This window comes from Diaporthe batatas (genome assembly GCF_019321695.1).
Source record: "Diaporthe batatas strain CRI 302-4 chromosome Unknown Contig00003, whole genome shotgun sequence".
NCBI lineage: Eukaryota > Fungi > Ascomycota > Sordariomycetes > Diaporthales > Diaporthaceae > Diaporthe > Diaporthe batatas.
In genome coordinates this window covers 2,109,130-2,131,443 of record NW_025408550.1, presented here as the reverse complement: position 1 = coordinate 2,131,443, position 22,314 = coordinate 2,109,130, and the positions used below count along the sequence as shown (strand labels likewise).

The 22,314-nt window shown below is 51.1% G+C and overlaps 6 protein-coding genes across 6 annotated transcripts; 3 read left to right on the top strand and 3 right to left on the bottom strand.

Moving 5' to 3' along the window:
- Nucleotides 1–257: 257 nt before the first annotated feature.
- KVR01_003571 (uncharacterized protein) lies at nucleotides 258–8,753 on the bottom strand (the record flags this gene model as incomplete). The annotated part of the gene is made up of 9 exons (XM_044785801.1): nucleotides 258–1,109; nucleotides 1,176–2,247; nucleotides 2,350–3,711; nucleotides 3,773–3,953; nucleotides 4,019–7,436; nucleotides 7,500–8,080; nucleotides 8,163–8,445; nucleotides 8,512–8,546; nucleotides 8,597–8,753. 9 exons carry the CDS (start codon nucleotides 8,751–8,753, stop codon nucleotides 258–260), a joined length of 7,941 nt encoding a protein of 2,646 aa, XP_044648586.1.
- A 997-nt stretch (nucleotides 8,754–9,750) lies between these two features.
- Nucleotides 9,751–10,620, top strand: KVR01_003028 (uncharacterized protein; the record flags this gene model as incomplete). The annotated part of the gene is made up of 1 exon (XM_044782680.1): nucleotides 9,751–10,620. One exon carries the CDS (start codon nucleotides 9,751–9,753, stop codon nucleotides 10,618–10,620), a length of 870 nt encoding a protein of 289 aa, XP_044648043.1.
- A 175-nt stretch (nucleotides 10,621–10,795) lies between these two features.
- Nucleotides 10,796–13,969, bottom strand: KVR01_002531 (uncharacterized protein; the record flags this gene model as incomplete). The annotated part of the gene is made up of 4 exons (XM_044788182.1): nucleotides 10,796–11,965; nucleotides 12,020–12,811; nucleotides 12,870–13,731; nucleotides 13,797–13,969. The coding sequence occupies 4 exons, from the start codon at nucleotides 13,967–13,969 to the stop codon at nucleotides 10,796–10,798; spliced, it is 2,997 nt and encodes a 998-aa protein (XP_044647546.1).
- A 1,256-nt stretch (nucleotides 13,970–15,225) lies between these two features.
- Nucleotides 15,226–17,072, top strand: KVR01_002424 (uncharacterized protein; the record flags this gene model as incomplete). The annotated part of the gene is made up of 3 exons (XM_044792692.1): nucleotides 15,226–16,269; nucleotides 16,332–16,646; nucleotides 16,710–17,072. 3 exons carry the CDS (start codon nucleotides 15,226–15,228, stop codon nucleotides 17,070–17,072), a joined length of 1,722 nt encoding a protein of 573 aa, XP_044647439.1.
- A 241-nt stretch (nucleotides 17,073–17,313) lies between these two features.
- KVR01_003755 (uncharacterized protein) lies at nucleotides 17,314–19,155 on the bottom strand (the record flags this gene model as incomplete). Its single annotated transcript, XM_044792280.1, has 3 exons — nucleotides 17,314–17,357; nucleotides 17,504–18,032; nucleotides 18,088–19,155. The coding sequence occupies 3 exons, from the start codon at nucleotides 19,153–19,155 to the stop codon at nucleotides 17,314–17,316; spliced, it is 1,641 nt and encodes a 546-aa protein (XP_044648770.1).
- A 975-nt stretch (nucleotides 19,156–20,130) lies between these two features.
- Nucleotides 20,131–21,534, top strand: KVR01_003042 (uncharacterized protein; the record flags this gene model as incomplete). The annotated part of the gene is made up of 1 exon (XM_044785512.1): nucleotides 20,131–21,534. One exon carries the CDS (start codon nucleotides 20,131–20,133, stop codon nucleotides 21,532–21,534), a length of 1,404 nt encoding a protein of 467 aa, XP_044648057.1.
- Nucleotides 21,535–22,314: the final 780 nt, after the last annotated feature.

Below are 22,314 nucleotides of genomic sequence, written 5' to 3'. Positions count from 1 at the left end.
GTGAAGTAGCTCAATTAAACTGGCATCAGCCAATAGATTTAGATTCTATCACACTAGTCCTTGGACACTTCGCTTTTGCAGACAGGTCTGAGGTTCGAGCCATATTGATTTGATCATTACTTTTTCATCTATATTTTATCTTTTTCCTCCCATTTTCCTTTCCAAATATATAAAGTCTACCCCGGAATCCTGTCAACAGCCTTAAAATGCAGAAAATCAAAATGCAATCTCAAAACAAACATATTTCCAAAACGAGCCTATTTCAAGATCTCTCCAACCACAGAGTAACACAGTTCAGATAGACTCTGGTCCTTGAGAATATTCAACACAGAAACTTCGACCCGCAGTTGTTTCATAAACCAGTATCTGACCTCAACAGCAATCAGGGAGTCCACACCGAGACGGAAAGCCGGCTTACTGGGGTCCAGGTCTGCCTCGGGGAGAGACAGCGACTTGGCCAATTTCTGTATCAGGCCACGCGTGATTATCTCCGCCGCCTCTTCTTCCGATGCCGAATTGCAGACTTTGGACAGGTAATCTACCTCGTCTTCTGATCTCAGCCCATTGCCGCCAGCTGCGTCAGCTGAACTGTCATACGTAGCGCCGAGACGATGTAGATTGCGAAACATTGGCTTCGACATCCATGCCACTGTGCTCTGATCGCCCTTCTCCCACAGCTGCTTCGGACTGTCGACGACATGGATGACTTCGGCCGCTCCGGGCTGGCTGTAGTCGTAGGACTGGTCGCAGACAGCGTCCAGTAGACCGAGGAACTGGTCCTGCGTCACGCCTGTGAAGCCAGCCCGCAGTGCTGACTGAACGAAGAACTGATTCGAGTTGGCGAGGCCAGCCTCAAGAATTAGACCCAGGTCCACGGTGATGCCGCGTAGGCCCTTCTGGAGTCGGTGCCGAGCCAGAGAGGCCTGATACGTGTTCCCAGCTGCATAGTTGCTCTGTCCTCCGTTGCCGTTGACACCAGCGAAGGAAGACAGGAAGATGCAAAAGTCGAGGTCCTGTGGGAGGAGCTCGTGGAGGTTCAAAGAACCGTGGTACTTGGGCTCCAGCGGCTCTTTCCATACCTTGGCTGTCATGTTGTCCATGAGTTCGTCCTGTCAAATAATCAGCTCTGCCCAGCGGACACTCATAAGTTAATTGCAAGGAGTAGCCTGACTCACATGAAGTACCATGGCACCTTGGATACACCCTCTGATCGGGGGAAGCTTGTCCGCACAATCACGCAGTGTTCTCTCCAGGGCGTCTCGATCAGCAATATTGCAAGCTGGAGCAAAGATCGTAGCGCCAGACTTTTCAACCTCCTCGATGAATTTAAGACCCTCTTTGTTTCCTTCCACACCGGATCGTGATAGACATATGAAGTTCCTAGCTCCACGGCTTATCATCCAGTTGACTATTTCTCGCGAGAGGCCGCCAAGACCACCAGCGAGAACATAAGATGCGTCGGCTCTGAATTTGTAGGCGGGCTGCAGCATTGGCCGGTAAGTAACTTCGGAAGGCTGAGACCAGTCAATAACAGTCTTTCCAATGTTTTTTCCGCTCTGGAGGTATCGCATGGCGTCTTCGAATTTGGCTGCTGGATAGACATGTAGTGGCCGTGGCTCGTGTACCTCTTCAGGGTATTTGGACCAGAGGTCCATCACATCTGTCATGACCTGTTTCATGGTCTCCTGGGCATTCTCCACGACCACGTACATATCTACAGCCGAGAACGTAGCGTTCCGCTCGAAAGGCTCCATGGTCAGGCCTGTCTTTTGAAGGATATCAGCCTTGCCGATCTCGACGAAGCGTCCAAATGTCTTGATGCACTTCCAGCTCTGTTGCAAGAGCTCTCCTCCCAGTGAGTTTAGGACCACGTCCACGCCGCGGCCGCCAGTCGCGTGCATGATGTCGTCGACGAATGACGTATCGCGACTGTAGAAGATGTTGTCGTCCGGGATCCCCATGCCCACCAGGAGCTCGCGCTTTGTGTCACTGCTTGCTGTGACATAAATGTCCTTTATGCCACGCTTTTTGGCAACCATGATGGCAGCCTGGCCTACACCACCAGCCGCAGAGTGAATCAAAACGGATTCACCAGGGCGAATGCGGGCGATATAGTCCAGGGAGAAGATCACTGTACTGTAGATCACAGGAATTGAGGCAGCAACCGTAAAGGACATTCCATCCAGCATCGCTTGTGTAAGCAGCTCAGACACGTGAACAAATGTGCTGAAGGCACCGGTCATTGAGCTAGTGGTGATGTTAGTTTCTGCTACGGACCCTAAAGTGTTTCATTCTGAACTCCAACACAGGAAAGACGGGGATCAGTAGGAGGAGAAAGGTGATACTGACACAAACATGACGCGGTCCCCAGGCTTCGTGTATTTGCAGTTGGGACCTGTGCGATTGATAATGCCAGCGCCATCGTAGCCAAAACCGTGAGATGGAATCTGGCCCAGGGCGATCATGACATCTTTGAAATTCATGCTGGAAGCCATGACTTGAATCTCAACCTCGCCGTCCCCTAGAGGCGCCCCAGCGCCAGCTACTTCCTTGAAGTAGAGAGTGTCGAGGAGGCCAGGGTTCTTTATGGACAAGCTGACATGCTTCTCGACTTCAGGGCCGATGGAACAGGTCTGCTTCTTGGGGATATGAGTTCGCGAGGTGATGACGTCGTTCAAACGGCCGTTAGGAGCCACTCTAGGAACCTGAAGGACGCCACCAACTTCAGCCAGCTCCGATTCACTCCAAGATTGGTCGTCGTCCTCAGTGGCGCGTAAGACGGAGGTAATAAGGCCGGAGCTATGGCTAGTATTTTCAGGCGACTCGAGGCTCACGACTATGACGCCTTGGTCGCCGCGCTCAGTGCATACTGTTCTGGCCCAGCCAAGCGAGATATCTGCCTCTGGGCGTCGAGCTTGAGGTCCTCCACCACTAGTGACCCATACCATGCGCCGCGAGCCCATAGCACAGTGCTTGATGGCCGACATTTGGTCTTCATCGGGATCATGCAGAATGCTGTCGTTGGCCTCAAGCAACGCAATCGTATTGGCCCCCGTGAGATCAAATTCCCTGATTGATTCGAGATTAGTGACGGTCACGGTGTGGTCTGTCACCTGATTCTTTATGGATTCTGCCAACTTTGTCTGCAGTTCTGAGCCGTCGCGTTTGACAATGTAAGTCGTTCTTTGAGGAGGCTCTTCTACCTTTGAGTCCACAGCGACAGCTGTGGCAACCAAAGTTGACAGTCGGTGGTAGGGTAGCTTATCATGATCCTTGAGTTGGAGATCCGTTCCTGAGAAGCCCGCCTCCTTCAAGGCATCGTTCCACTGTGAATCGGTGAGGAGCGGGCCTTGGTTGGGGAAGACCCATTCCGAGGACCCGCTCAATGCACGCAACCACCAGCCTGACAGCAGTCCAAATATGAAGTTCTCTCGCGCACTTTGAGGGTTAGTAATTTCCACCATGACAAACTTGCCGCCCGGCTTCAACAGGCGACGGACGGAACGAAGTGACTGGGCCAAGTCGCTGGTCGCGTGCAGCACGTTGCCAGCGATGACGATGTCGTAGGAGCCTTCCTCGAAGCCTTGAGGGATTGGGTCCTCTTCAAGATCCAATTTCTTGTATTTCATCACATTCGCATAGTCGGCGAACCGTTCCTGAGCTTTCTCAAAGAAGCCGGGCGAGATATCTGTGTACATGTACTCGGCAATCCTAAGCATAGGGCGTAATTAGATCAAGACACAGTTAAAGGAGTCTCGGGGGCGTAATTTACCGTGGTGTCTTCTTGCCGTCTCCTTGGTAGTAAGTCAGATACGGCAAGACCCCAGCTGCTGAGCTGCCAGTTCCGGCACCGACCTCGAGAATCCGCAGGTAGGGGTTAGCATGGGCCAGAAGCTCAACATATGCTCCAACGCGGTCACAGTGGATCTGGAAGACCTCGGCCGAATAGTATTCTGTTCAGAAATTCAGTATGTCAGTCAACTCACTCCAACCCATTGTCCAGGTGTTAACCACTTACCCTGCATCAATGTGCCTTCGAAAAGGATTTGCAAAGCGTTCGCCTTCCCTGTCAGTATATTGTGCAGATTTTCACCAACTCTTCTGACAAGCCCCTCGGTAGGCTCTGCAGGATCTGCCAACAATAACGCTTCGACATCAATATCTGAGCGGTCGTCAAAGTCTTGGTGAGACTTTTTAGCGTACTGTCGTTTCATCCACTGAATATATTGTGTACGATGGTCAGTAGGGGATGTGAAACCTTCCTTCTCAAGAAGTTGAAGGGTTCTCTTCACATAGTAATTCACAATCGCATCAACCCGGTCCAGGCAGTTCTTGTCAGGGAGAGCGAAGTCCTTGAAGGTGTTGTTCATCAGGAAGTCGAAAGCCTCGTCATTGGCCATCAATGAGAGATCAGGCCGATACGCAAGCTGATAGCATGCTGCCACTGGCTCTGCATCATGATCATGATCCAGACTCGTAATGGCCGTGCCACGCTCGCCGCGGATGATGACCATTGGTTCCCCCGTCTCTGCATGCAACGCCACCGTGTCGCACTCACACTCTCGAAACCCACGCATTGTCTCGGTCGTAGCCGCCTGAAGCTTCAAATTCCCTGGCATCTCAAACAATTTGTTTGAAATCCACATCTCACGGCAATGTGTGAACATCATGGCAGGAATAGAGCGGAGACCGCCGGCTGAGACAGAGACCATCTGGAGATGGCACAAGGCATCGAGAGTCGTTGGGTGAATGACACAAGGGTCCTCGTTTGCATATTCCATCTTTTCAGCGTAATCCCTGGTTGTCACAGAAGCCGTCGCTCGCCCGTCATTGCTGTATGAAATATCGCTTAGGCGGGCAAAATAAGGCCCGTAGTCCATACCATGTGCACGGATGTTGCCGTACATCTGATCCGGATACGTCTTGTATTTGCAAGCATCAAGAATCCGTTTGTGTTCCATACGAAGTCGATCAAATTCACGCTGCTGGCGCCGATAAGTAGTCTCATCACCGGGGGCGATGGTCTCGACCTCGACTTTGATACTTCCATGCGCAGCTTCTAACCACTCGTCTGCAGCTCCTATGGTGAATACGCGCCAGTCATACCATTTTTGTAGGGTATTATTGATGTTGTCGCGGCGCTGGCGCATATGAAGCTGTGCTTCGTTCCCGCGCTCAGATGTGTCAACAGAAATAGAGCGAAGGAAGCGAACATCAGCCACGCGGTAGCCAACAATGCGTTGCTGCTTTCCCTTGCTCTGGTACTGCTGTTGGGTCTCAGTCATCTGGCGAGCGGCTTCTATAGCCATGACGATGATCCCTGCGCCAGGATACACCGAAGATCCGTTGACAGTGTGGTCCATAATCCAGGGGTTCTCGGCGTACCGGATAAGGTGCCGCCAGCTTGCCTCGTTGGGGTTCCAGTCCCGCGCGGCCAAGCCGAGAAGCGCATGCCGTCGGTGCGGGCGGAAAGCGAAGCCCTTCGAGAGACGGCTTTCAGCCCAATCCAACCTGGCACGGCTGAAAGGGTATGAGGGCAAATCAACTATGACTGTGGGCTCGGCAGGTGCGTCTTTGCCCTCGAGTGTGTCAAAACAAGACCTATTAACCCTTACCAGGTCGATATTGACTCCCGCGCACCAGAGCTGGCCTAGTGCACCCAGAAGACACGACACGTCGTTCTTTTTCGCGTCTAAGGTGTTGATGTACTGAAATTTCTCTTTGCTAAGAGCCTTCATTGTGTCTTGAGTAGGGCGCCTCAATGCCGCTTGAGGACCGATTTCGACGAAGAAGTGCGAGTTGTTGCGGGCGGTTTTCACGCCGGAAGACTCTTGCACGGCACTTCCTATCGCATCGGAGAAGTGAACGGGGCTGACAAGGTTGCGCACCCAGTATGAAGGCGTTCTGAGCTCCTTCATATCAGTCAAACGTCCAGCGATGACAGAAGAGAAAAAGGAGATCGAGCTATCCTGGACGTCGGGCAGGTTGCCCACAAGTGTCTTGGAGAGAATCCGCCCGTACTCATCGGAAACCTCGGACATGACATTGGAGTTGTGGTAAGCGACTTGGACGGCTAGTCTCCGTACAAAAAGCTCATCTTTCTCGAGGCTTTGGTATACCATGTCCAGGGCATCGGTCTGGCCACTGATGGTGACATTGAAGGGGCTGTTGATACAAGCGACAGACACACGGTCGGCTACCCCCTCTTGCTCGAGATACGCTTGCGCCTTCTCGGCACCTAGACCGACCGACATCATTCCGCTCTTTGGGCGCTGGGTATTTGACGCCAGCTTCTCTGTGACAACGCCACGAAAATAAGCGATAGCCCAGGCCTCTTCGCGGCTCAGTGCTCCGGCGCAATATGCAGCAGCAATCTCGCCGCTCGAATGGCCAGTTACACTACTGGGTACAACATCCCAGCTCTTCATGAGATCGACCAGGGCCACTTGAAGGGCAGTGGTCAGGGGCTGGGCAAGCGCCGGCTGCCCGATCTTGCTGCCCGTATCCGCAGTCAGCTCCAGCTGCCGCATTAAGCTCCATTCGCAACCAAGCTCTTGGCGCAAGTAGGCATCTGCTTTCTGCAGTGAATGGGAAAAGGGCTCAAAATGTAGCAGCTTGAATCCCATGCGAGCCCACTGTGCGCCCTGTCCCGTGAAGATAAAATGCAGCAAAGGGGCGATGTGGCCAGCACGCACAGCAGGCGCAAGCGTCTCACCGACGACCAGGTCAAGCACACCAGACTGATCTACCACACCAAAAGTACGCCAAGGATGGTGGGTGCGGTTTCCCGACAGCGTGTGCAAGACGTTTTTCAGGTCATGGGTGCGGCCAATGTCTGTTTTCAGGTACTCAGAGAGGGTGCTGGCAACTCGTGTTGGGCCATCTTCATCGGCAGCCGAGAGTGGCAGGATGCCCTTTATGGTCGTCTTATACGCATCTTGTTCATATCCTGAGAGACTCGAGGCTGAAGAGGATATTACTTCCGTTGTCAATGGCGAAGATGCACGTGTCGAGTCATAGCTGTCATCTGGTGTCCCCGTGGATGAGATGGTGGATGACGGCCGCTTTTGTATGGGAACTTCATCGAGCTCGTTGAGTTGCTGAATACTGCCGTGTGTCGAGCCATTTTGTGAAAGATCGACTGACTTGTGAAGACCGTCCAATCCGTGCAAACGTAGGTAATTGTAAGCATCGTCTAAAATCACATGGCCGTTGGATCCCCCATAGCCAAAGGAGCTCACTGAAGCCCTTCGTAGTCCGGGCGAGGGCCAAGGCAATGCTTTCGCCGGGAATGCTATTCGCAGCTTCTCCTGGTCGATAGCCGGATTCGCTTTCTCGAAGTTGCAAATGGGCGGTATTACCGCCTTCTCCAGCGCTAACACAGTCTTGATGATCCCGGCGAGTCCACTTGCCCCTTCCAGATGGCCTATGTTGCTCTAGAAGATTGCCAGGAAATCATTAGTCACATTTCTCCAGTGTATCAGGAGAGTAATACCTACTTTCACAGACCCAACATAAAGTGGTTTGTCACCATCTCGATCCTTGCTGAACGCCATGCCGATGGATGCAGCTTCAATGGGGTCACCAGTCGGGGTTCCGGTACCGTGTGCCTCGACATATTGAGTAGTAGCCAGATCGAGTCCTGCTGCGACATATGTATCTTTTATGAGCTTGATCTGTGCCTCAGAGCTCGGTTGTGTGATACTGGGCGTGCGGCCGTCCTGGTTCACACCAGTTGCCCGTATGACTGCGCGGATCACGTTGCCGTCTCTAAGTGCAGTACGCAGCGGCTTCACTAGCACCGCGCCGAACCCCTCGCCACGTGCGTAACCGTTCGCCTTGAAGTCGAAACTGTAACAGCGCCCGTCAGGGCTGAGGAAGCCCGCGTCGTCCAATGGGATGGTCAGCGATTCTGGCGTTAAGTAGGTGTTCCCTGCGGCCACCAGTGACATCTCGCTCTCGCCATGCAAGACACTCTGGCAGGCAAGGTGGAAGGCTGAAAGGCCCGCAGAGCATGCCGTATCGACAGTGATACTGGGGCCTCTCAGATCATATGCGTGGCTGATACGATTTGCCAACACTATTTTATTTTCAGTCAGCTCCAACTATTGCAAAATTCTCCTGGGACTATTGCTCCCCTGTGCGTCTCGAAAGTGACTTACTGCTACTTCCTGAGCCAGTGGCGTGGTACCGACTCATAGCCTCGATGTCGCGAGCAATGAATGCGTCGTAGTCTTTGCCGAAACACGCGACAAAAACTGCCGTTTTGGATCCAACTAGAGACGGTAGTGTAATCCCGGCGTTCTCGAAGCAGTGGTATGAGCTTTCTAGGAGTCCACGCTGTTGGGGATCTAATACAGATGCCTCAGCAGCGGACATGTTAAAGAAAGAAGCATCGAAGGCGCGTGGATCTTCCGCCATGAAATGGGCGTCGCGGACACGAAACTATCAATCCCGGGGTTAGTATGGCTCTCGTAGAATTTGATCTCTGGAATCCTTTCAGATACTAACACTGTCCAGTCGATTCGGATCTGGATGGTAGAAGGCTGCGGTCATATCAGCAGGCAACCCATAGTAGGTCTTTCAAAGTGCTCACCATCCACATTGAAACGATCAGCCGGGACTCTCGATGCAGCTGAGCGGCCTTCTCGTAGCATTTCCCAGAATGCGTCTGGCGTGGTGGCATCTTGTGGGAATTTGACACTTAGACCGATAATGGCCAGCGCGTCCACCGGATCCTGTTCAGTAGTCATAGCGATGACTCCTAATAGCGCTAAAATGTGTTCTGATAATGAAGATGGACAGGTGTATGAGCTTAGGGTTGGACAAGAGAACCCGGGCACGGGGCGAAGGCTTCTGTATCGTCTGGGAGGTTTGGGGAAGAGGCGGGCTATTCACACAGCTGATCTTGGCCAACATAGAAGTCAAAGACGTAAAGTAAATGGGCCTAGTTGGCATAAAATAGAAAGATGGCACAGCATAGAGCATTCTCTCACAACTCACGGATGATCACGGTATCAACATTTGAATCTCTTCGTACCGGCCGATACATGTATGTTACTGACATAACGCATACTTGCACAATACCTCATCCAGATGCCTCTGGTGCTGTGCATGAACCTCTTTAATTCACAAACTGACCCTTTTGTGCGTGCTTCATTCCCAGAATATTATGGTCCTCTCTAATTGCATATTCCAAGGTTCCTTTGTGGATCCATGCATAAGTCAAGTGCGGTGTGAATCACGCTATGGGCGCCATATGAAGTCTCAAGCTCGGCTGACATTGATATTTGGCCTTTTAAGGATGCCCGATTAGCTTTGGGATGGTATCCCGCTCAGGCTTCAAACTGAGTAATTGTCGACTCCACCAAGGCATTATTATCGATTTCCAAGATTCTTGTTATCGTGATTGAGTCAAGTTCCGCCAGGAAACCCGCACTCAGCGCTACGATACCAAATCTTTCAGACTTACTGATTGATGCTGGAGTTGCGGGGATGGTCTACACCGCATGATACCCTTATCACCGGCTTTAGTAGGGCCCCTGCCGAAATTCTCTACTAGTCAGTGATAATGCCATTGCCTAGGTATTGTCTCGTCCTCAGCGACCATCAGAAAATGCACATCTGCTGTACCTAAAGTGGCTGCTTGGTTGGCAGCAGCGAGTGGGTAATGCAAGCACTTCAACTTTACATGTTCTGTTCCAGGTATCACCACAGCACCACCAGAACTTCTCAAAGTTAAACAAAATTATGGGTGCAGCTCTCTCACTTTTTTCACTACTTCGTGCTTCGATTGCACATCAGTTAGCTAGAGGTGACAAGAGGCCTACTACAGCTGGAGCTGCTGTATATAGCCCTCTGTTCCTAAACCTCGTCTATGACGGGCTTGTGCTTGGCCTGTACTGTACCTACGTCTGGCGCTGTCCGGCCACAGTCTTGCAAAATCTGTATAACACTCTCGTTGCAGAAATACAGAACTGCCTCGAAGAGAAAGAATCTTTGGTGGGGTCAGACAGCCCGGCCGCCAACACGAGAATTCTGGACGTCGGCGTGGGCACAGGTTATTTCTTAGCCTCAACGCCATTACCCGAAAACACCTCAGTCACTCTCTTTGACCTCAATCCGGCGTGTCTTGAGGCGGCATCTCTTAGATGCAAAGAATCACATGCCGGGCTCTATGACCTCGAAATCAAAACAGTTTGCGGCGATTTCCTTGCCCCTGCGGATGACCCAAATTCTATTCACCAAAAATTAGTCAACAATCAGCAACAACGACGCTTCGACGTTATCATGACCTCCTTCCTACTTCACTGTGTCCCTGGTCCGCCTCAGCGCAAAGCCAGGGCACTGGCAAGTCTCTCGAGACTTGTCGATCCGCAATCTGGAGTACTGGCCGGGGCAACTATCTTGGGTGATCGCGCGGAAGATGTGCGGCACAATATTCCTGGGCGTTTCATAATGTTTTGGCATAACGCCTTAGGAATGTTCGACAACCGAGAAGATGATGCTATGAGTTTGGTTGGTGCCTTGCGTGATCAATTTCACGACGTCAAATGGGAGATTGTTGGAACAGTCCTTGTGTTCCAAGCGCGTCTACCCAAGGGAGACCAAGATAGTTAACCCACTCGCAATTCGTTGGCATGCGAGAGTTCATAGGCCATCATTCGGTCAACAGTTTCTATTCAGTCATAACAGATTCCATGGCATAGCGATAGGCTTCTTCTTTGCTGCTATCAAACATCAAGATGTTCCAACATCGAAAGTTGCTTCTGAGTTGACATCAAAATAGTAAACTTCATGAAAACACCTCCTCTACATACCTCCCCTCCCATTGCGACCCACTACTCGGTGCCAGCGTCTGCCTCCACCGCTGAAGGTCTGAAATTCCATTTAACGAGTCTTCCTGTTCTTGAATTCCAGCCGCTTGCCCTGCATTCTGGAACAGAGGCCCGAGGAGCTCCCACACCTCATCTGCTACCTTCTTCCCAGCACAAACACGTATGATAGCCCCTCGGGTCTTCCACAGGTCCAAAATTAGATCTTTCTCAGCCATCACTGCATCCATCACATACTTTGGCGACTTTCCCTGACATTCACGACTGTAAGATCGCCGCACACTGACCACACCTGCTGTCTCAGCCGCATCCAATTCCTCAGCGTATAACTCGTCTATGCTGCGACCTCTGCAGCCGTAGAAGAGGTAGGCTTGGAATTGATGCCTAGCCGATTTTCCCATTCTACCCTTGTGCCCATCGTCATTTCGTAGAGCTAAATCTTGGATGACTGCACGGAAGGGAGCTATTCCCGAGCCCACTGCGATCATAACAAGCGGGGGAGTGCTCCCATTCCCGGTCTGTTTCGCTCGGAAGGCGGGATTACTGTTGATTTTAGCGTAGATAATGTGTCCGTTTTGAACCTTGGCGAGATAATTCGACGCGATACCACCCGGCACTGTTGAGACTGTCAGTGTCCCATGGCCGGGTTTGGTGGCAGGTGCGGACGAGATGGAGTATGTACGAGGCCTCATGGGAGCTGCAACCTGTAGGATGGTGGGTAGGGTGAGGGAATAAGCCGGAAAGAGCTCCAGTAGACCTAGGATGCTGAGGCAAGGTGCGCCAGCCGCCGTCAATTCTTCGAGCTGAGACTTCAAAATCTGTCCACCTGATGCGGCTGCGAGTATCCGTATATGTTTCGCCGTCAATGTAGTCGGAAGTTCCACATAGGCCCCGAGAAGTTCCGTGACGCTGAGCCTTGTGCCATCCTGGACACCAAGAGCACGTCCCGAGCCTATAGTTATCTGAGTATCCCAGGCCATCCCCAGGCGATCCAGAATCGTATTCACAAATTTCGGATCATTTTGAGGAAGTACCAGTAGGTGATCCCCAGGCTCGTAGTCCACGCCTGAATCTGCCGGGAAGCGAAACTCCAAGTGATGCTTGATCGGAATCGCCATTTCAGTGGTGATCTGCGAAAGACATTTTCGCCCTGTTACGACTGCGGGAAAATATCCAGGCCTCACTTGAACACGGGTAGGGTGATTCATGGAAATGGAAAGTCCACCACATGGCATGATCCCCCCCTTATCCTCAATAGCTTGCATTTTGTACTCATGATAGGGAGCGGGAAATAAGCTTGCCTGGCACCAGTCCGCAAAATGCGAGAACACGCCACCCGCTGCCGCATCTGAAGTTCCTATGGACACCAAAGGCTTGGCTCCGGAGTTGGCCATCAGCTGATGTAGAAGCAAAGGGACTCTCTGATAGGTATCTTTCCAGTCTGAGTGACCGCAACCAAAGACTGCATATCTCAGGTCTGCCAGAGGTCCAGATTGCGCTGCTAATTTCTTCAGCCAAGCTACCATCTCGATGGAATTTGAGGCCGGCGACCCGTTGTAAGACGCAGCGATCATGATGATGGGAGTCTCTCCAGATAACCGTCCAACCCCAGAGTCCAAGGTGTCCACCACATGGGGCGCGAAGCCTTTGGCGATGCATTTAGATGCCAGCACGGATGCTAAAGCTTCGCTGGTACCTGCATTCGAACCATGAAGGATCATGATAGGCTGTCCCTTGGGAGCTCTGTGTAATGTCGGCTGAGATTTGAGTTGTCGCACTTGTCTCTCTCGATTCGATCCATGGGTTCCTCGATGTGTCTCAGCCGAGGCACTCATATCAGTCGCCTTAAGCCCGTGACGAAGCTTGACCTGCATGTAGAACCCGTCTGGCTTCACAGATAGGTCCGATCGTAGCTTAAGTTCATAGGAGGGATCATCCTTTTTCAAATCAAAATTCTGCAACAGCTTGGCCAAAATCTGTAATCAACTACTGTTAATATCCTCGGCGTACTCCTTGCGTTTGTCATATACTCACAATCAGAGACTCTTGCCACACAAATGTGCGCCCAATACACCCACGAAGCCCGTTACCAAAAGGCTTAAAAGCGTATTCACTCAATTTGGCGAATTCGTCCCGAACCATACGCTCAGGCTTGAACTCATGGGAGTCAGGGCCGTAATGACTTGTGTCTCTCTGGATAACCTCCAGGGCCGGAGCCAGTACGTCACCCTTGCGATACCGATATTTGCCTCCCAGGACTCCATCATCGTACGGCGTCACAAAGAAAGTCGGTGCCGTGGGCACGAGGCGGAGCGACTCGCGCATTACGGCTTCCAAATACGGTAATCTCTGAATGTGGTCCACATTCAAGGCATCAGAGCCCACCACATCATCGACCTCCTGCTGCGCCTTGGACAGCTTGTCTGGGCAATGGCAGAGATAATAGCATATCGTCGTCAGCATGGCTGAGGTTGTCTCGTGGCCCGCTGACAAGAAGGTAAGCATATTATGAATAATGTGCTCATCACTAAGCTGGCTACCCGTTTTGGGGTCACGCCCAAAAACGAGCGCTGACAGCACGTCTTTTCGAGAAGCGGCTTCACCTCGCCGCCTGCGTTCATCGATCATATCCTGACAGACTCCAAACAGGTATTGAGTTGATTCTTTGAATTTCTGGTCGGCACGAAACCGGAAGAATCGAGCAAAGTCCGGCAGCGTTGATCGCTTAGCTGCCTCTGCCAACACAGCATCCACATTCTGAACAAATGGGTGAAGACTGTCATTGCAGTAGAAGCTGTTGAATCGAAAGTCCAGACACGTCAGAGCTACAGTTTCCAGGGTCAGCCGGGTGAAATCAGATCCCAGGTCCAATTGTGCCCCTTCTGGACAACGGGCCCTACACACCCAACCGAGTCAGAATATTATGTCCGTAAAACGACAATGTCGATATATCAAGCTTACCATTTCAGACACAGTTGATCTGCAACATCTCTCATGTCATCGAACATGTCGCGGATCCTGAACGTCCCAAAGAGGGGAAGAAGCAAACGATGAGCCACACCCCATGCCTCGTTACCGTGAAATGCCGTGAAAAGTCCATCTCCAGTGACAGGCCGCAGTCGCTCAAGTCCCATTGCCACAAACTTATGAAACTTTGTTTCATCGCAAAGCTCACGGCACAGCTCAGGAGTTCCAACGACTATAAACCGATCTCCCAAGACCGATAGTGAGAATAGCGGCCGGTATCGCCATGCTAAAGATATGACGGAACCCACTAGCGCGTTTATATCCAGTTGGAGAGCATTTCCCAGAATAGGAAGTGCTTTTATGACTTTCTTCAGTGATCATATCATTGAGGTGACCTCGGGCACGAGGGACAAGACTCACGTTTCGGGCCAGGGATAGGTTCTAGCTTAACGTTTCCGTTCTCTTCCTTGCTCCTCTTCAGCGAATTCAGATAACATCGTGATGCTACTATAGCCAACGAGACTACAAGCCAAGCTGATGGAAAGCTCAAATACTTCGATGAAATTGCATCCATTTTGTCCCATAAACTTGGTGACTAGCCTCATGTAATTTGGAATCAGACTTACACGAAATCTGAGGGCCATCTAGTCTTCTCGCTCGTGCATAACGGCAGTGCTCTTGGAACAGTTTGGAGGTATCTAGGTACTTTCGAAACTACCCCAGACATCCTTCAAGGGTGCGTTTGTCCACTGGTAACGACGTCTCAGGGGACCCCATCTTGCGCGATTTACTTTCAAACTCTGTAAGCCAGATTACCCAGGCATTGTTTCCCGGAGCCATGCTCCCGAGGTGTCACGGGGCCCCATGGAGAACTTTTGGGCCTGCCAAGACGCATGTTCCTCTGACCGCCTCCGCGGGGAGATCAGATGTTGGATGATTATTTTCTGATGACGAATGTCCTGGCGGCATTTTCTACCCAATGCATCACATCTCGGCTTTATTTTCCGGTGTTGTGATAGCAAAAATACATGAGTAAAAATCCTAGCATAGTCAAAGCTCAAATGGCAACCTGGAATAATACTACACCCGCATGACGGCCCACATTGGCACAGGGCATGACTACTCAAGTATTCAGTACCACACTATAGCATCTTGCTTCAGAGGCTGAATCGTTGTACAAGATCTCCCAACGATGCGACTTCATGATTCATAGTATTGTCTCTCTAAGTGCACATTCTAAAAACGAATATTTCTGTTGAATGGTGAGTCGCTCGATCCACTCTGGAGTGGTTACTCGATGCTAGTGAAGAGGACTAGCATTTCGTGGACTTCGGTCAATTGACACATAGCTTGCAGACATTTTCAAGATATCTTTCAATTCCCAAGTCCACCTTGAACAACACTGCAGTTATCATCGGCAATCATGTGGTCCCCGGCGACGTTGACAACTCCAGAGGCGACAGCGGTTGTGATCATCCTGTCGGTATCGGTGGCGGTTCTCTTTCTCTATCAACTTAGTTTGCCCAAACCACTTCCCGGAATACCCTACAACAAAAGTTCGGCTCGAAGCATACTTGGCGACTTACCTGAGGTGGCCAAATTTCAAAAAGAGACACGGCTTTTCTGGATCTGGCTCACACAGCTGGCGGAACGGCTGCAAGCCCCGATTGCTCAGGTCTTCCTGCGGCCCCTAGGCAAGCCCTATGTCATCGTCACCGACTATCGCGAGGCACACGACATTCTAGTGCACCGATCAAAAGAGTTCGACCGCGCCGACTTCTTCAGAGATACTATGGGCCCACTCACCCCAGATGCCCATATTTTGTTTAAGACAGACGACAATTTCAGGCTGCACCGCAAGGTTATTGGAGACTTGATGAGTCCTGCGTTCCTGCAGAATGTCGCCGCGCCGTCACTTTACACCAATCTCTGCAAGCACATACACCTGTGGAATGCCAAGTCCCGCTTGGCGCAAGGTCATCCCTTTGAAGCGATCGACGACATTTACTATAGCGCTTTCGATGCCGTCACCTCTTTCACTTTTAGTGACAATTTTACTCATAATGCCACCAAGTCGCGTGTGAGCTTTTACACATCCGTGTCAACTGACAAGGTCCCATCTCCGAGCGGGAAAGATGAAGCAGTCATTTTTCCCGGATCCCCTATTGTGGATGAATTTGTTGAGGCATTTCGCGAGCTGGCACTTGTGTACGAAGAGGTCTTGGCCTCCATGTGGCCCAGACTCCAGTGGTTCTTCATTTTGCGACGACCAAGAGTCCGTCATGCAGTCAGTGTGAAAGAATCAGTCTTCCATCGGGAAATCGAGGAGGGAATCCAGCGGCTAGATGGCGGAAAGAATGAATCACGGGTCAAATCCGCTATGGACCACATGCTGCTGCGAGAAGCTACCATTGCTTTGAAAGAGGGGCGCAGGCCGGATTTCCATCGCCGCACGATATATGATGAGGTGAGGTCTCCACATGCTACGTACACAAAATGCCCATTCATAGTACTCACTCGTCCCTGTAGCTTATTACGTTTATTTCGGCCGGCCACGACACAAGCTCAACGACGGTATGCTGGGGAGTCAAACTGTTGGCAGATAACCCGTACACGCAAGAGAAGATTAGGTGCCAATTGTTTACATCTCTTCATAAGGCTCGGGCCGAGAAGCGCTGGCCAAATGAGCGCGAGATACTTCGCACCCCTATGCCGTACCTCGACGCTCTGGTTGAGGAGATGTTGCGGCTGGCGCAGCCGGTACCTGGGCTTGTTCGCCAAGCTACCGTGGACACCCAGATCCTCGGCTGCCACATCCCAAAAGGGACTGAAGTCTTCATGCCTGTCAATGGGCCTGGCACCTTCAAACCGGCATTCCCCATAGATGATTCACTGCGGACATTAGAGTGTCTCGAAGCCAAGTCGCGCATCCGGACTTGGCCAGAAGACGGCTCTATGGCTGACTTTAGGCCAGAACGGTGGCTGGTGGCCGCGCCTGCAGACGGTTCAGTGCCGCCAGAAGCCACCTTTGATGGCTACGTCTTCGATCAGAGCGCAGGCCCCATGATGGCTTTCAGTCTGGGCCCTAGAGGCTGCTTTGGCCGGCGGCTGGCGTATGTTACGCTTAAAATTCTCACCACGCTCATTATGTGGAATTTCGAGCTTCTTCCCTGCGGTGAAAAGCTGTCGTTATATAAGGCCCATGATATGCTCACAAACCGGCCAGACTTGTGTTACGTGCGGCTTAAATCGGTCGATGATGCCGCTTAGGCTACTGTGTGTCTCCTGCGCTTAGTGCTTTGGGATCGATGCCCCAGATTTTGAGATAGAGGAATGAAGCTTGATTCAAAGGCTCAATTGCATAATGAGCAATTAATAGAATGAGAAACTGATGATCTAATTGTGGATATATCCAGACTTTCAACTTTATAGTACTTTGACGTTTGAATGCCTATAATCCAAATTCTGGTATCTAGTAGACATGCGTTTCGAGCTCTATGGAATTGGTCACCTAGTTGATCAATACACCACCCTCCTTGTACGTATAAATGGGGCCTTCGGTCGCCTAGTAAGCCCATCGCGTGCATCGTATGTCGAAAGGGCATCTGGCACTGGCAAAAACTCAAAATGCCAGATCAATAGAGTCAGAGAATTACGGAACTCAAACAAGCCCATTCGGCGGCCAAAACATGCACGCTGACCTATACCAAATGCCAAAAAGGGACCTGCGTTAGGATCGTATGCTTCGGTCGTCTCGCCAGTTCTTGGGTCGCGGCTCTCGACTAGCCAGCGTTCAGGCCGGAATTTGGGCTTGTCCTCGTCTTCCCACTCCCCGGTCCGCGAACCCTGGGCAGTCTTGTAGCGTAACTCTGGTTCAATGTCTAGTGTCGGTGTCATGAGACTTGGGCCGAGCGTGTGGGCGAAGACTGTTGTTCCCCTGGGGATATGCACCCCCAGGATCTCTGTGTCGACCTCAGCGTCGCGTGCCAGGAAGGGGATGGGTGAGCCAAGTCGGAGACACTCATTCATCACGGCGTCTAGATAAGGGATCTGTGTATGGGTGATATCGCTGACCGACGGCTCGCGCTTCTCGGCGAGTGCCTGATTGTGGCTTGCATGCAGCACAAAGCGGAGTTTTTTCTGCACATTCTGGTGATTCGTGAGATACTTTAGGGCCCATATAAGAGTGCTGGAGCTGCTTTCTTGGCCAGCCATAGTGAACCCAAAGACCTGCCTCATTATCAGAATATGTGTTTACTCATTTCTAATATGGTGTTCGTCTTACCTCTTCCAAAGTCATGGGGTTGATATAACTTGGCTCCATGCCCTCCTTCTTTGCGAAACTCCTCACTCGATTGACGATCAGATCAACAGCATTTCGAAGCCAGGTGTCGTCTTCACCATTCTTATGGAGACGATCCACGGCCTTCGCAATCTGGCTGGCGACTAATCCATCACGTCTGGCCCAGGCATTGCGAATTTTCGGTGTTTTGCTTAGCCACCACCACGTGAATGTTGGGAACACACTTGACTGCAGAGTCTCCGCCATATGCACCATCGTCAGGATGGCATCCATATCCTCGTGAATCGGTACCGGCGGGAAGTCTATTGAAGAATCATGGCCAAGCTTTTCTGCTTTTTTGCGTAGACTTAGGATGTCTTTGTTAGATAAAGCTTCGAGGCCTTCGATCTGCGAGACCACAGCTCTTTGCGGGTAGGCGTCGCCATACGTGAAGGCTAGCACCGCGTCCAGAGCCAGATAGTCAATATCCAGGTCGATTCTGAACGGACGGCCCTCTGCTATTCGCGTCTTCGCCTCCCAAAGATCGATGATGTTGTGCACGGCTGTGTATATGTGCGGCGCCGCAACGTTGTGTAGGAAAGCAGGAACCATCAAGTCTGCGAGCAGGCTGCGCTGATTCTGCCACTCCTTGCCAGATTTCTTCAGGATATGGTGGTGTTCGCCGGCACCGCCAAGTATGTCACGAAACAGGCTGGAACGGTCGAAGGTGCTCTTGCGGCTCAGCATCATAGCCTGTACCTCTCCAAAGTCGGAAAGCAACACGAAAGGCTTCCCAAATGGACGCGGGAAGAGCTGCAGGAGCGGCTTCCGGTGCTTCTCGGCCTGCCTTCGGAACCAGTCCATCGGCTCACTGGTGGTCGCGACATGACGTGCAAAGTCAAGCATGTCACCAAAAGCCGACTTGTCTGCGCCATCATTGCACGCGATGCCTGGTATCGGTTTTGGCAACAGTTTCAGGCGAATGTAATAAAGCGTGAGCCCAGCCAAAGCAGTTAGGGCGATCCATGTTGACAGGTTTTCTTTAGGTAGGTCAAGTAGAAGTGAGGCCATGATGGTGAAATAACTAGGCTTGATTCTTGTGCAATCAACCACCTGCGGCAAGTGTCTTTTTTCGCCAAAGACGCAGAACTACAACATTTGTATACTAGATGACCATAGCACCAGATACCTAGGTATGCAAGTGAATACACAAGCACACTAACATTATTAGCAAGGAATTCTTAATTGTGGGTATATGTGTAAATTGCTATGAAAGTTGCCTAAACATGATTTGTTTTGAAACATCAGGAATTGCATATGAGTTTGTTTTGAACAACAGACAAGTGACAAAATCACCAATCGGGGTCTTTAATTATGAAGTCAGAAAATGCTTTAAAAGACTTGGCTGCGAATCTCCACTACTTCCCATAGCAGCCAGCCATCTTACCATTACCTACTAGTACATTATGCTTATACGGAGAATCACTGTTCGCTAACTACCTATGTATTTACTTGGGCTGCGGGCTAACTGCCTAGTTATGCAACTGGAGGTAATGTTTCAATCGGAATCAGCTCACGGGCCTTTCACTAGTCAATACACATGCAAGAGCCTCGCCTTCCTAGGATTTTACGTCGAGGGAAACAATTAAGTTTTGCTGTCGTAGAAATCGAACGATAGAATGAATCGTTCAGATGACAAATCGGGTCCTATTTCTTGGCGCCATGAGCAGTCAAGCGTCTTCGTCCGTTGCTCGGATTTGACGCTACACCGGCGTGCCATCAAGAATGATGTTCTCACGAGTCAAGTCACGGGAGTGTTCTGCAGTCGAAACAAGATTTTACCCACCGCTGCGAGCAGTCCGAGCAAAGGCATGTGATGAGAATCGGCTACACGGACACAACAGTAGCATAGGTAAACATCGTCGGATAGAGTCATTATCAATGGTGACTGTTTCCAAATATTGCTGAAGAAGGAGGCTGTTTGATACCTAGGTATCCAGAGCAAGTAATCGTCATAAACTTCCTATGTTGCTGGAAGATAGTACGATGGGTAGTACTGAGAAAAGGCCACTGATTTTGGCCGTCGCTGGCGCCGCGGTTGGGCACTTCGTTCCTGCTCTCCAGATTTGCCAGCATCTTGTGTCCAAGGGCTATGATGTCAGCATCCTTCAAGCATCATACTTCAAGGACTCTATCGAATCTATCGGAGCCACATTTATCCCACTTGACAAGGAGTGTGATTTCTGCCAGTACGACATTGCTCTGAAGGGTAGCCCCAATGGGCGCTTCCCTGAGCGTCTCACTTTGGCCCCCGGGCTCGAGACTCTAGCCTTCGACCTGGAGCATGTCTTCATGCCATATATCCCGTCACAGGCTCGCTCCATTTCGCGTGCTCTAGAGCAAACGAGACTCCGCGATCCAGCGCGCAAGGTTGTCATTCTAGCCGAGAATTCGATGCTGGGGATTGTGCCGCTCAGGCTGGTTTCTGATGGGAAACGCCGCGAAGTGCCCGCGGTCCTTGGATTGAACGTGGTTCCTCTGACATGGGAGAGCATCGACGTTGGCCCGTTCGGCACAGGACTACCTCCAGACTCCACACCATCTGGCCGCGCCCGGAACAAAGTACTTCACGGCCTCGTTCGAAATTTTGCGCTCAAGGGTGCGCTCCGCGCCCTGCGGAAGTATCTCATTGAAGCCGGCGCCGACCCTGACTATATCCCTGGGCAGGGCGAGCTGGGCTTCAATATCACCTATGACCCACGGGTCTACGACAAGGTCTTCCAGATGTGCCTGCCTGAGGTCGAGTTCCCACGGTCCGACCTGCCAGGGCACACACAGTTTGTAGGTGGGCTACCGCGCAAGCCGATTCCCACCGATCTCCAGTACCCTTCATGGTGGGATGATATCGTGGCCAACGCCGAGCTACCCACCGAGGAGCGTAAGAAGTTGGTGGTGGTGGCGCAGGGCACATTCGCCAACGACTTCAACGACTTAATCCTGCCCACAATCCAAGGTCTCGGAACCCGCTCCGGGTTCCTCACCGTCGCCATACTAGGCAAGAAAGGAGCGGCGCTCCGGGTAGATCTACCGTCGAATGCGAGAGTCGCCGACTATCTGCCCTACGACGCTGTGCTGCCTTATGCTGACGTGTTCGTGCAAGCCGGCAGCTATGGCGGTTTCCAGCACGGGCTGGTCAATGCCGTTCCTGCTGTTCTCGCTGGGGAAACGGAGGACAAACCTGAAATCGCAGCCAGGGCTGAGTGGGCCGGAGTAGGTATCAGTTTGAAAACGGGCCATCCTACTCCAGATAAAGTCGCGCAGGGTGTTGACGAGGTCTTGGGAAACCCCATGTTTAAGGCAAGGTGTCTGGAGTTGAGCAAGCTCATGAGGGCGACGGATCCTCTGAACACGATCGAAAATGAGTTGTTGTTGATGGCAGCGTCCTCGTAGGAATAGGCAAGATTCATTAGTCTGTTCCCACGAGAACTGAGACTGGCCAGTAATGAGAGCCCCAGGCCAATAAATAGTTATAGAAAGTGTCGATGTAAACTCAGCATATTACAAAGAGGAGAACTGCAAATCGCACTACTAGTAAGGCAGAAAGAAGTATGATTTCAGAATCTAATAAAGCCCAGTTGGTTCTCGTCGAGGTGATCCACCTCGAGATATATATTCAGTACGTACGAATATCTATTATGTGTTTGCACACTTCGAAGTTCTTTGCCAAGACTTTAATTTAACACAGCATCGAAGCCTCGTTTTAGGCTTGATGGCCTTGTTTCCACGCATCAATGATGTTAACTAGGCAGGCACATGGAACAAATCATACCAGCCCCGCTGGTGGGCATGACTAGAGCGTGAGGTAAAACTTAATCTCTCTCCAGTGTCCAGGTAACTTACTGCATTTGACTGGGGAACCCATGCTCCCGTCCCGATGCTTTATAAAGGCAACGCCGTCAGCGGGCCGAAACTCTGTAACTCTACTAACTAATGACCGTTTACGAATCTGTCATGCCATTCTAAACTCATTTGATAATACTGCTTACAACGACTAAGTGAAGCTTAATCACCCATCCTCTGTTATTCAGATATGCTAGTCACGAGAATCTGCATTTTTGATAATGCATCCGAAACTACTTTTACCATGATAGTGACATTCATATCATTATGGTTTATTTGGAGACTATGGAGGTTCCAGTTCAGCCCATTTTTTTATTCTCAATACCCGTG